The sequence below is a fragment of the Pongo abelii genome, chromosome X, assembly GCF_028885655.2.
Source record: "Pongo abelii isolate AG06213 chromosome X, NHGRI_mPonAbe1-v2.0_pri, whole genome shotgun sequence".
NCBI classification, from domain to species: domain Eukaryota; kingdom Metazoa; phylum Chordata; class Mammalia; order Primates; family Hominidae; genus Pongo; species Pongo abelii.
This window is the reverse complement of record NC_072008.2, coordinates 79,528,508-79,541,235: the sequence shown is the minus strand read 5'-3', so window position 1 is coordinate 79,541,235 and position 12,728 is coordinate 79,528,508. Positions and strand designations below refer to the sequence as shown.

The window sequence follows — 12,728 nt, the reverse complement described above, 5'->3', positions numbered from 1 at the left end:
TTTTGGCAGAGGACTGAAAAAATGTCTTCTGACCATCCCACAGTGGTATGCTTGGCTCTGTATATGATAAAATACTGAAAATAGACTTCCTCCGGATTCCCTTTAAAAATCAAATAATTCTCTAAATTTCTCTAGTATAGCTTGCTCTTTTCAAATGGAGTTAGAATTTTCTTGCCTTATAAATTTATGCAGTGTAGTTTGTAAAACTCTGTAATTATGAAATGTGTTCCATATTTTTAAGTTATTTAATGCAGAGTTTCAGAGCACTTATTATATGATTGTCCTCATTTTAGTAGTTCCTTTTTCTCCCTCTCCCCCTCCTTTGTTTTGAACAGGAGGAGACTCTTCAGATGATGTGTCTAATGGTGACTCTATAATAGACTGGCTTAACTCTGTCAGACAAACTGGAAATACAACAAGAAGTGGGCAAAGAGGAAACCAATCTTGGAGAGCAGTGAGTCGGACTAATCCAAACAGTGGTGATTTCAGATTCAGTTTAGAGATAAATGTTAACCGTAATAATGGGAGCCAAAATTCAGAGAATGAAAATGAGCCATCTGCAAGACGTTCTAGTGGAGAAAATGTGGAAAACAACAGCCAAAGGCAAGTGGAAAACCCACGATCTGAATCAACATCTGCAAGGCCATCTAGATCAGAACGAAATTCAACTGAAGCATTAACAGAGGTCCCACCTACCAGAGGTCAGAGGAGGGCAAGAAGCAGGAGCCCAGACCATCGGAGAACCAGAGCAAGAGCTGAGAGAAGTAGGTCACCTCTGCATCCAATGAGTGAAATTCCACGAAGATCTCATCATAGTATCTCATCTCAGACTTTTGAACATCCTTTGGTAAATGAGACGGAGGGAAGTTCTAGAACCCGGCACCATGTGACATTGAGGCAGCAAATATCTGGGCCTGAGTTGCTAAGTAGAGGTCTTTTTGCAGCTTCTGGAACAAGAAATGCTTCTCAAGGAACAGGTTCTTCAGACACAGCTGCCAATGGTGAATCTACAGGATCAGGACAGAGACCTCCAACCATAGTCCTTGATCTTCAAGTAAGAAGAGTTCGTCCTGGAGAATATCGGCAGAGAGATAGCATAGCCAGCAGAACTCGGTCTAGGTCTCAGACGCCAAACAACACTGTCACCTACGAAAGTGAACGAGGAGGTTTTAGGCGTACATTTTCACGTTCTGAGCGGGCAGGTGTGAGAACCTATGTCAGTACCATCAGAATTCCCATTCGTAGAATCTTAAATACTGGTTTAAGTGAGACTACATCTGTTGCAATTCAGACCATGTTAAGGCAGATAATGACAGGTTTTGGTGAGTTAAGCTATTTTATGTACAGTGATAGCGACTCAGAGCCTACTGGCTCAGTCTCAAATCGAAATATGGAAAGGGCAGAGTCACGGAGTGGAAGAGGAGGTTCTGGTGGTGGTAGTAGTTCTGGTTCCAGTTCGAGTTCCAGTTCGAGTTCAAGTTCCAGTTCCAGTTCAAGTTCCAGTTCCAGTCCTAGTTCCAGTTCCGGTGGTGAAAGTTCAGAAACTAGCTCAGATTTATTTGAAGGCAGTAATGAAGGAAGCTCATCATCAGGCTCATCAGGTGCCAGGCGAGAGGGTCGACATAGGGCCCCAGTCACATTTGATGAAAGTGGCTCTTTGCCCTTCCTTAGCCTGGCTCAGTTTTTCCTCTTAAATGAGGATGATGATGACCAACCTAGAGGACTCACCAAAGAACAGATTGACAACTTGGCAATGAGAAGTTTTGGTGAAAATGATGCATTAAAAACCTGTAGTGTTTGCATTACAGAATATACAGAAGGCAACAAACTTCGTAAACTACCTTGTTCCCATGAGTACCATGTCCACTGCATCGATCGCTGGTTATCTGAGAATTCTACCTGTCCTATTTGTCGCAGAGCAGTCTTAGCTTCTGGTAACAGAGAAAGTGTTGTGTAATTAAGATCTGAACTCTCAGCTATGTAGCTGATATAGTGATGGGCAAACAGGAATCACTTGCTTTTATGTCCACTTTTTGAGTGGTACTTAAATGTAAAGTAACAACCTGAATTGAGTCATTGCTTTCTGAAGGAATCATTGTCCTTTCTCCAGTTTTTGTTCCAGAATAAAAGGAAATATTTTAAAAGCCACGTTTTAGAACCTAAAAATCTGATTTCCGTACCAGTTAAATTGGTAGCATCACTGTTACTGATAATTTATCATATACACTTGTCAATTTTTCCTTTGTTATCTTAAAAGATCTGCCTTAGCAATGGCTCCTTTTTCATGTTGATCTTTAAATTTTCCCATGCCATAAGAGAGGAGCAAAGGAAATTACCAGTTTAGACTAAGTTACAGTATGTGTTTCATAAGTGATTAAAGCTATATCATTCCCAGTTATTAGTTGACACAAATTCAGCCACATTCTGAGTATTGTTTGTTCACCTTTCAGACTTGGTGATACTGGACATGTCAGTGTAAATAACACTAAGGTTAGGATCTTCTAAGTGTATAACTGTCTCCTAAGCCCATCACTGTGGCACACTGTAGAGTGAGCTTATAGTTTAATTGAGATATTTATCTTGTGGAAATATTAAAAAGCCTATGCTTGTGTAAGTGAAAAAAAATCACATTCATTTGTTTAAAAATGTAAAGCTATTTTGTAGAGGCTCAGTACTTTTCCAATGCACTGTTGTATGAATGCGTTAAAAATTGTAAAGTACCATGCTTAGAACTGAGAAAACTGCTTTTCGTGAGCCAACATAGTAACAAACACACCAAACAAAGTACAAAGCTGCTTTTGTAAGTGTGTAGATGTCAAGAGCAGAACATATCTATAATATTTAATGTGTGTGAACAGCTACTGTGACATGCAAAGGAAAGGACAGTGCAGAATCAAACCGTGTTGAAGACCAGTGGAAATTGTATAATTTAACTTGGATTTAGGCAGGAAGTGAAATATGGGAGGAGTAAAGAAAACTGCTCTGAAGAATTTAAAGTTTTCCTGAAGACAGTAATAATGCAGATACAAACTGGTTTCATATGGTGAGAGCAGCCACAGCAGCAGCTTGACCTGGTATTCTACCTGAGTAGATGAAGCAGAAGACCAGCAAGTTTGGCAGAGTTTTGGTTTAAGAAAAACAAACCACTACTACCTAGCACAAGTTAAATTGATGTTTTTACAAGTCTGCTCCTCAGAAATGAAAAGATGGAGGAAAGAGACTATAAAACCACTTTTAGCATATGAATTGCAGTTGGTACACATGTGTGTGTTAATAGGAAAGTCTCGAATTTGTGTTGTTTTTGAGATTTGTCATTTTAGGTACCAGTGCACACTTGATAATATTTCATTACCATCTCTAACACAAACCTAACATCTCGAATTTAAAGACCAGTTGAAGATTAAGGGATTTTTATCCTTTGTTGAAAGTGAGTCATGTTGGTTTATTTGAAATTCAAATTTTAATTGTGCTGCCCATATATGAAAATGAGACTGCTGACTCGCTATCTATGGACATGCACTTTATGTTGGTTTCTTCGTAGTAAGAGTAACTTCATGATAACCCCAGTCCTCTTGCCTAATTTCTTTTTTGAGGCTAGCTGGGGTTAGGATTAGAATGACTATGGAGCAGATATTTGTTCTTCTGGGAAAAGCTTTAACAGGCCAAAATAGGGATTGAGCTTGTCCTTGGCCTTTATCAAAGCAAGCTAGCTACCCAGACATAGTCAAATACTCTACAAAATAAACAAGTCTGCTTTAGGAATTGTCTGGCTACCTTCACTGTTATCAACTTAGCTGTAAAGATTATTTCAAAGCTCACTCTTTCATGATTTCTTCTGGCTTTCAATCCTACCTAAGTATCAAGGAAATTAACTTGTAAATATGGTAGTTGTTTACTAAGGATATGTACTGCTCTTGCAAGGAAATAATGTCCAAACAAAGCTTCACTTATTTTTTTTAAATATAAGCAGATTTCACTGTTTATGGCGCTTATGTAATACATTTTATCTTTTTAAAAATTTGTCCGTGTAAAAGTCAGGATTCCTTTATATTTGTGAGCCTCCTTTTCTCCTTTCCTAAGGATGTAATCTACGGTTTTCAGATCTGCAGGGTAGTCTTGATTGGCTAAAAACAAATCAATTTTCTTCTTGGCATAAAGTGTTTCATTATTACAGGGGTGTTCATTTTAAATAGTTTAAAAACAATTGCAGCACATTCTAAGCATAAGAGAAAGTTATTGACAACAGGTACCTTCCTAATCTCCCAAGACGTACTACTCATTTGTGAAGTATTAAAGTAAGAGGTAACTCAAGCAGAATGCTGGCTATGAATGTAGATATTGAAGCTATTCATAAACACTGGAAATAGAATTTTAAGCTTTTAGCCTTGAGTGGAATGCACATATTGGACATGTGCATGTGAACACCTTTTTCAATAGCACTCACGGATTTCCATTCGATTGTATAGAATGAATACAAGTGTTTTAGTGGAATTTGCTACTTAATTTTTAATCTTGCGATGTCCGTGATTATTACATGCTTAACTAGTGTTGTGGACATTGAAGACAAGGTCATTCGTAGGTGTCAGATTACAATGGAGAACAAAAATCGTTTTCCCCCCACCCACATCCAAACACCATTCTCGAGGGAGCATTTCTTGCAAAACACCTTACATTTCATTTTCTATCTTTGCACTTTTTCTTAAGTACAGAAAAGTTGTCTTTAAGACCTAGTTTGAACTTCATGCAGTAAGAGGAACAAGGATAAACAATGTTGGGAGTTAACATTGTTAAAAGCATAAGGAAAAATACCAAAACCGATTTTCTTGAATATTTCAGATGTTTTTAAAAACTCAATTTCTAGTCTGAAACATTTGAAGTGTTTTAACTCTGAGCAGCTGACAAAGTTGAGGTTTTTTTTGTTTTGTTTTGTTTTTTGAGACAGAGTCTCACTCGGTCGCCCAGGATGAAGTGCAATGGAGCGATCTCAGCTCACTGCAACCTCCGTCTCCTGGGTTCAAGCAATTCTCCTGCCTCAGCCTCTTGAGTAGCTGGGATTACAGGCGCATGCCACCACACCTGGCTAGTTTTTTAATTTTTAGTAGAGATGGGGATTTCACCATGTTGGCCAGGCTGGTCTTGAACTCCTGACCTCAAGTGATGTGCCTGCCTCAGCCTCAAAAAATGCTGGGATTACAGGTGTGAGCCACCATGCCCAGCCAAAGTTGAGGTTTATTAGTACTATTAGAAACAAAATTGAGCAAGTTAAGTTAAAAGTTTGCAGACTTTGTATCAACACTATAGAAGATGAGCCACCTTGTTAATTTGGAATATTTGCTCTGAAAAGAACATGTTAGTTACACCTTAATGGTGTTAATGGAGGTGGGGATTAAGAAAAGTGTTCACATTAGTGTTGGAATGTAGGTAATTGTACAGTTCATAAGAAGACCTTTAGCACCAGGAAATAAAATATGTGTGTGTACACACACACACAGAGTTTTTAAAAACGATTATTGGAATTCATCCAAACCTTAAGATTAGGAAACTGGTTGGCTGTGTTTCCTCAAGTAATGTGTCCCCCCCACGAATAACATGTCTTTTCTGTGCCAAGTATCCTCTCCTAGTGTCAGTGTCTCAAATTATATTTATGAAGAGTTATCACATAATATGCTTTGTATTTAACTACCTGCTTCCCAAGCCTCCATGACATGAAATGGGTGAACCATCAGCCATGATTTTCAGTCAGTTCCCAAAATACCCAAATGATAGGGAGGTAAAGATTGCAAAATTCCTCTTAAAAGGCCATTTTTACAGCTTGCTAAAATACAGTGGCACCTTGTGGTTGTTAATATTTTTTCTTTTAAAGATGGAGAATGTTTTTATTCTTCCCCTTTTCTCCTTTGTTCTTTTGCGAACAAAAAAATTTATAATCTGCCTTATTTGATTTTTTTTTTTAAGTTTTACCTTACAGGCTTCCCTGTTACATGTTTTACCATATTAAGTACATAGAAGCCATGTTTGCAGGGCACTTTTATTTTCCTAGTCTTATAAGACTATGCTGATTGTTACTTTCTGAAGTATTCTGTACGTTAGTATGCAAGATTATTAAGGCACATGTTAAAGTGTCAGGTGTGTTTTTTTTCCCTTTAATTCTTCAGTATGTTTATATTCAATAGCAGTATTGTAATTCATTGAGTTAACTAGTAAATTGTGTGCTTTTGAAAAAACATGAAAAATGTAAATTGACAGCATACTTCATTTGGAAAAAAGTAAAAGATCTGAGAAACTAGTATGTCACTTATTTATTTTTATTTTATTTTATTTTTTACTTTTTGAGACAGGATCTTGCTCTGTCACCCAGGCTGGAGTGCAGTGGCATGGTCACGGCTCACTGCAGCCTTGACTTCATGGGCTCAGGTGATTCTCCCACCTCAGCCTTCCAAGTAGCTGGGACTACAGGCATGCACCACATTGCCTGGCTAATTTTTTGTGGAGATGGGGTTTCGCCATGTTGTCCAGGCTGTTCTTGAACTCCTGGGCTCAAGCAATTCGCCTGCCTCATTCTCCCAAAGTGCTGGGATTATAGGCATGAGCCACTGCGCCCAGCCTCACTTATTTTTAAATCAGATTTTTTAATCAACTAAAACAGCTATGAGTTAAGTACCTGCCCTGCAAAAAATTTTTTTAAATTCTTAGGATTATGAAATTAAGAATTATTTTCCTTAACTGGAACAGTTCTAAAATTTATCTGATACTTCTCTAACAAGTGAGTGATCTCATTTAACCCCAGTTTGTATCTTAAAGGCTACAGCATAGAATTGAGCTGTTTAACAGTGTTAGAACTGTCAAGTGATAATCACAGAACAGTTTGTATTGGTTTTATAATTCTCATGTCTTGATCAGATCTGAAGGAAATAGACATACCCTCCAACATTCTAAAAATTAGTGAGATATTTATTTTTATTAGGATTTGTTTATTAAAGTTCCACAAGCTGCTTTATGGTCAGTTGGGCTGAGTAGTAGATATCTTAAAGACATGCAGTGAAAGTGAACCCTGTCATACCATGGTGCCTCTTTCAAGGTTCCTCTGTAAGTTCCTCATCTTGCAGAATTATTTCAATACCAAGGTATGGTTGAACCAGCTGTCCAGCCTTAACTCTATTTAGTGCCCCATTACTAATGTTCTTTTAACTGGTTTGTATGTGTTTTAACTGTCCAGTGTTTGGATTTTACCTCTTGATAGCTCCATTTGTCCCTGGTGCTGCTTTTAAGGATGTAGGGCCATGTGATCAGGTATCAAGTTGAGTAGGTACGCAGTTGGCCTGGTGATGTATCTGTGCCTGTTTTATCTTCTCCCAGGAAGAGCTGCTTTGGTATAGTTGTTTACTTGGATTCATACAAAGAACAGGGCAGCAATCTTGGAAAGATTTCTGAAGCTTATAAGAACCTGAAGGGGTTTGGAGGGGGAACAGTAACAAAGGCTGCCTTTATGTCTTTGGACACAAAGCACATAGATAGATGTATGTTCTGTAAAGACTAAAGTGATTGTTATACCAGGGCTTCCTGACCTTCGGGAGAGACTCAAAAAAGCAGAGAGGAGCACAAAGTGAAGTTAATTTGGTTGGCTTGCTTTATCTGGTTTCTCATTTTCTTTCAATTTAAACCTGAACATAACACCCTTCTCCGATATCTATCCAGCAGACTCCTGGTTGGGAAGCCCTGTATTAAATTTTGAGAATGTACACAGTTTTCTTTTGTACAGTGCTTTACACCTGCTAAAAGTTAACTTGTTTAAAGCAAAACAAGACCTTGAAAGGTCAATCATATTAAAGCTGGTTTGATTATTAATAGTTATCTTTTAGGAAGAAGCTTTTTTCCCTATGTAAGATGTCATAATGCAGATTTAAAATATAGACTATCAATAAAATGCATGAAGTGATCATTTGTGCTTGATCATCTCTCCTTGGGTTTTTCTTTAAAAAGGGGAATCTGCTATAAAGGTTCTGTTGCTTCAAACCAATGTCAAATAGACTTGATTTTTAGAATCAAATGGAATTACAGTGCAACCTTGATTTTTATTCCCCTCACTGCTATGAGTGTGGGCAGGTACTGGTTTATATGTTATAACTTCCGTTTTATCTGTGTTGTGTAGTTGAATGGCTTAATCGTTGAGTGGTAAAATAAAAGATTATATTCCAATACAAGAATCCTGGAAAGATTTATGTGAATGACGTTTTAAGTAGGCGCATCTTTGCTGTTTCTTGTATTCTCGCCATTGCTCTGACCACTCCCTTGTTTGCCCTGTATATATACAAAAACTTGTAGGTGTGCACATGTGCTTGTACTTCTGTCTTGCATTTCTATCTTAATCTCCTAAACATATTGCTTAAGCCATTAAGATGTCCTTGTTTCAAGTAAATCATCACATTGTGACACCTGGTGTATTTTATTATAGTTTCATTTCCTCTGGTGCCTGCAGAGCTATCTGTCATTGGCATCATAACTCAGTTTCTCAGGATAGTTTTGATGTAGTCAGCTCTTCAACTCATGACCTTCCCAAGGTTTTAAGTTTAGTGTCATTCATGATTTTATTATTTGAAGCTCAATACCACCACCAAAAAGTTAGTGCTCTAGACAATGAAGCCAAAGCACAGGCATCTTAGGTCAGTGAAAAGGATCCAGACATAAATTAGCCAGGCGTGGTGGTACACAGCTGTGGTCCCAGCTACTTGGGAGGCTGAGGTGGTAGAATCACTTGAGCCCGGGAGGTCAAGGCCGCAGTGAGCCGTGGTCATGCTGATGCACTCCAGCCTGGGTTACAGAGCAAAACCTTGTCTCAAAAAAAGCCCCAGATACCTAGAAGAAAGGATTCGATAAATCTGGGTGGATTATAAACTGAACTCTTAATGGTCATTTTAAAAAATAAGAAAGCAAGGGTCCAGTTTCTTTGAGGTCTTTGAATTTAGACAAGATTAACTATAAGGCCTTGCATGGATTACTAACTATATTTAAATTAACTAAACTTTTCTGGTTGCTGTCAGGCATTGTATTAAGTACTCTATATAAATTATTTAATTATCACAGTGACTGTGAGGTGAAAGTATGCCACCCATTTTATAGGTAATGCAGGTGAGATACAGATGTTTGGTAATTCACCCAGGTCACATAGTAGCAGATTATTTGCAGTCATCTTTGATGCAGTTATCTCCTTTGTGCTCTTAATCCCACTACTATATGACTTCTAATTTGTTTCTTAGTATTTATCCCAAGCCCTAGACTAGATTGCTTATGAGGTGTGATTTCTTAGAATAAACATCAGTTTTGGCTGGTTTGCCAAGAAAAAAAAAGGCCAAATCGGCTTTTGTTTGTTTTTTTGTTCTCACCCTGTCGCCCAGGCTGGAGTGCAATGGTGGGATCTTGGCTCACTGCAACCTCTGCCTCTGGGTTCAAATGATTCTCCTGCCTCAGCCTGCCAAGTAGCTGGGATTACAGGCGCCCGCCACCACGCCCAGCTAATTTTTGTATTTTTAGTAGAGACAGGGTTTCATCATGGTGGCCAGGCTGGTCTCGAACCCCTGATCCCGTGATCTGCCCATCTCGGCCTCCCAAAGTGGTGGTATTACAGGTGTGAGCCACCGCGCCCGGCCGCAAATTGTTTTTTATTTTTTGGAGGATTAATGGTAATATACTGTAAATTCAGTAAAGCACTGGGCATTACCAAATACACACACCTTAGCACTATGAATAACATGAACTATCATTTTAGCAGTTTAAGTGTACCACCTTGTAATCAGCCCTAGGGCAAATGGTATCAAGGTGTTTTATTTCCAGAAGTCTCGAAATAGGCTGGAATAAAAATTTGGGGAATTCATCAACACAGACAGTGGGTCCACGTCCTGCAGCTGCAGCTGCTGCAGCTACTCCTGCTGTCTGCACCGTTCCATAGTATAAATATGCTGCAGGAGTTTGCAATCCTCAGCAACATCTTAATGCACAGCCACAAGTTACAATGCAACAGCCTGCTATTCATGTACAAGGTCAGGAACCTTTGACTGCTTCCATGTTGGCATCTGCCCCTCGAGCAAAAGCAAATGTTGGGTGAACGGCTGTTTCCTCTTATTCAAGCCATGCACCCTACTCTTGCCTGTAAAATCACTGGCATGTTGTTGGAGATTGATAATTCAGAACTTTTCATATGCTCAAGTCTCCAGAGTCACTCCATTCTAAGGTTGATGAAGCTGTAGCTGTACTACAAGCCCACCAAGCTAAAGAGACTGCCCAGAAAGCAGTTAACAGTGCCACCGGTGTTCCAACTGTTTAAAATTGATCAGGTACCACGAAAAGAAACTTGTGCTTCACCAAAGAAAAATATCTAAACATCGAAAAACTTAAACATGGAAAAAAATTGCAAAATATAAATAAAAGAAGGAAACTGAACCTTATGTACCGAGCAAATGCCAGGTCTAGCAAACATAATGCTAGTCCTAGATTAATTGATTTAAAAACAAAAAACAAAAAAATAGTAAAATATAGAAACAAATGAATGTTTTATAGACCCTGGGAAAAAGAATTTTCAGCAAAGTACAAAAATTTAAAACATTCCTTTCTTTTATTTTCTAATTCTTTACTGTGGAATAGCTCAAAATGTTACTTCTGTTTTAAGTAACAGAATTGATAACTGAGCAAGGAAACGTAATTTGGATTATAAAATTCTTGCTTTAATAAAAATTCCTTAAACAGTGAAAACAAAAACAAAAATTGGGGAATTGTTAAATGGTCATCTCAGCCCCTTATTACATGTGCTCTTGGCCCCAATTATGACAATTTGAAATATGAAATGACTAGAAAGATTCAAATTGCAGCTTTTTAAAAACTATGCCCTGCTGGGTGCAGTGGCTCACATCTGTAATCCCATCACTTTGGGAGGCCGAGGCAGGCAGACCACGAGGTCAAGAGATTGAGACCATCCTGGCCAGCATGGTGAAACCCCGCCTCTACTAAAAATACAAAAATTAGCCGGATGTGGTGGCACACGCCTGTAGTCCCAGCTACTCGGGAGGCTGAAGCAGGAAAATCGCTTGAACCTGGGAGGTGGAGGTTGCAGTGAGCCGAGATAGCGCCACTGCACTCCAGCCTGGTGACAGAGTGAGACTCCGTCTCAAACAAAAAATATATATAGATGTGTATATATATATGTATACGTGTGTATATATATACGTGTGTGTATATGTATATATATTCCAGCCAGCTTATTGGTATGCAAGAAAATGCACTTTAAGTTGCCTTGGGCAGCCATCAGCATTCCAAGAACTTTATTGCTGAGAAGATATTTGAAACTTGTTTAAATAGCTTTTAGAAACAACTTTATGAACCACTGCGAAAAGCAACCCTATTCGATTTGTTCACTTTATTTGCTACCCTTGAGATGAATCTGCTGTTTCCAAGAATTATCTTTTTTTTCCTGGATGGATGGAGATTTGCCATCCTTAAGCATATTCAGAAATGTACTGTGCACTCTAAAAGCAATAGCAAACAAAGCATTTCCAAATAATCGGTTTAGTCGTATTTAGAGTAAGTAAATGGCTGCTGAGGGTAATACTTTGAAAAGATTATTACAGCTTATTCAATATTTGAAGCACAGGGAGAAAATCCCCACCCACAAGGAACCAACATTTAGCGAGGAGACATGTAAATAGATAAAATAGGCTGGGCACGGTGGCTCACGACTGTAATCCCAGCACTTTGGGAGGCTAAGGTGGGCAGATCACCAGAGATCAGGTGTTTGAGACCAGCCTCGCTAACATGGTGAAATCCCATTTCTACTAAAAATTCAAAAAAAGTAGCCAGGCGAGGTGATGTGCGCCTGGAGTCCCAGCTACTCAGGAGGCTGAGGCAGGAGAATCGCTTGAACCCAGGAGGCGGAGGTTGCAGTGAGCTGAGATCATGCCACAGCACCCCATCCTGGAAAACAGAGCAAGACTCTGTCTCAAAAACAAAAAATAGATAAAATAGTACCAAAGCCTTAAGAAATGTACATACTGTAATTATCCATCTCCATTCAAATATGTTGTAACTGCTAGATCTAGTAGGTGTTTGAGGAGTAAAAGTTCATGGGTGAATAAGGGCTCATCTGAATCTCGTTTGTTTCCTCAGGAGATAAATGTGTATTCTGCTCCTACTATTAATATGTCCTTGGCATTCTGCTGGTCTGTGGTTTCTCTTCCCTGTGTCTTAGGTAGGGTGGGGACCTGAAGTCTAAAATATCGCTGAGTTTCTCAGTGGACAGTGTTGGTGACTGTGGTGTACCTACTTTTTAAAATTCACAATTTGTCTTCTGTATGCACCAAATGCTCTAGAATAGCACTGTCCAGTAGAAATATAATGCATCACCACATATAATGTTAAATTTTCTAGCAGCCACATTACAAAAGGTAATGTGTAAAGATACTAATTTTAATAATGTTTTCATTTAACCCAGTAAATATTTAAACATGTAATCAATATAAAAATTATTAGTGGGATATTTACATCTTTTCATACTGAGTTTTCAAATTCTGGCGTGTATTTTACACTTATAATACATTTCAGTTTGGACAAGGCACATTCCAAATGCTTAATAACCACAAGTGGCTAGTGACTACCATATTGAACAGTGTAGCTCTAGAACAATATGGAGGAATGTGATTAGGTAGGATGCAAATAGGGTTGACTTTTAAAAGTTCGCTTATGAA

General features: G+C 38.6%; 1 protein-coding gene across 2 annotated transcripts in view; it reads left to right on the top strand.

Moving 5' to 3' along the window:
• RLIM (ring finger protein, LIM domain interacting) overlaps window positions 1–8,201 on the top strand; it is a 29,243-nt gene extending 21,042 nt beyond the window's left edge. For both annotated transcript variants that reach the window (XM_002831817.6, XM_009234995.4), the window contains one exon: window positions 336–8,201. In XM_002831817.6, coding sequence (XP_002831863.1) covers window positions 336–1,957 — 1,622 coding nt within the window. In that variant the 3' untranslated portion in view covers window positions 1,958–8,201. The remainder of the gene's footprint in view (window positions 1–335) is intronic.
• The last annotated feature ends 4,527 nt before the right edge of the window (window positions 8,202–12,728 follow it).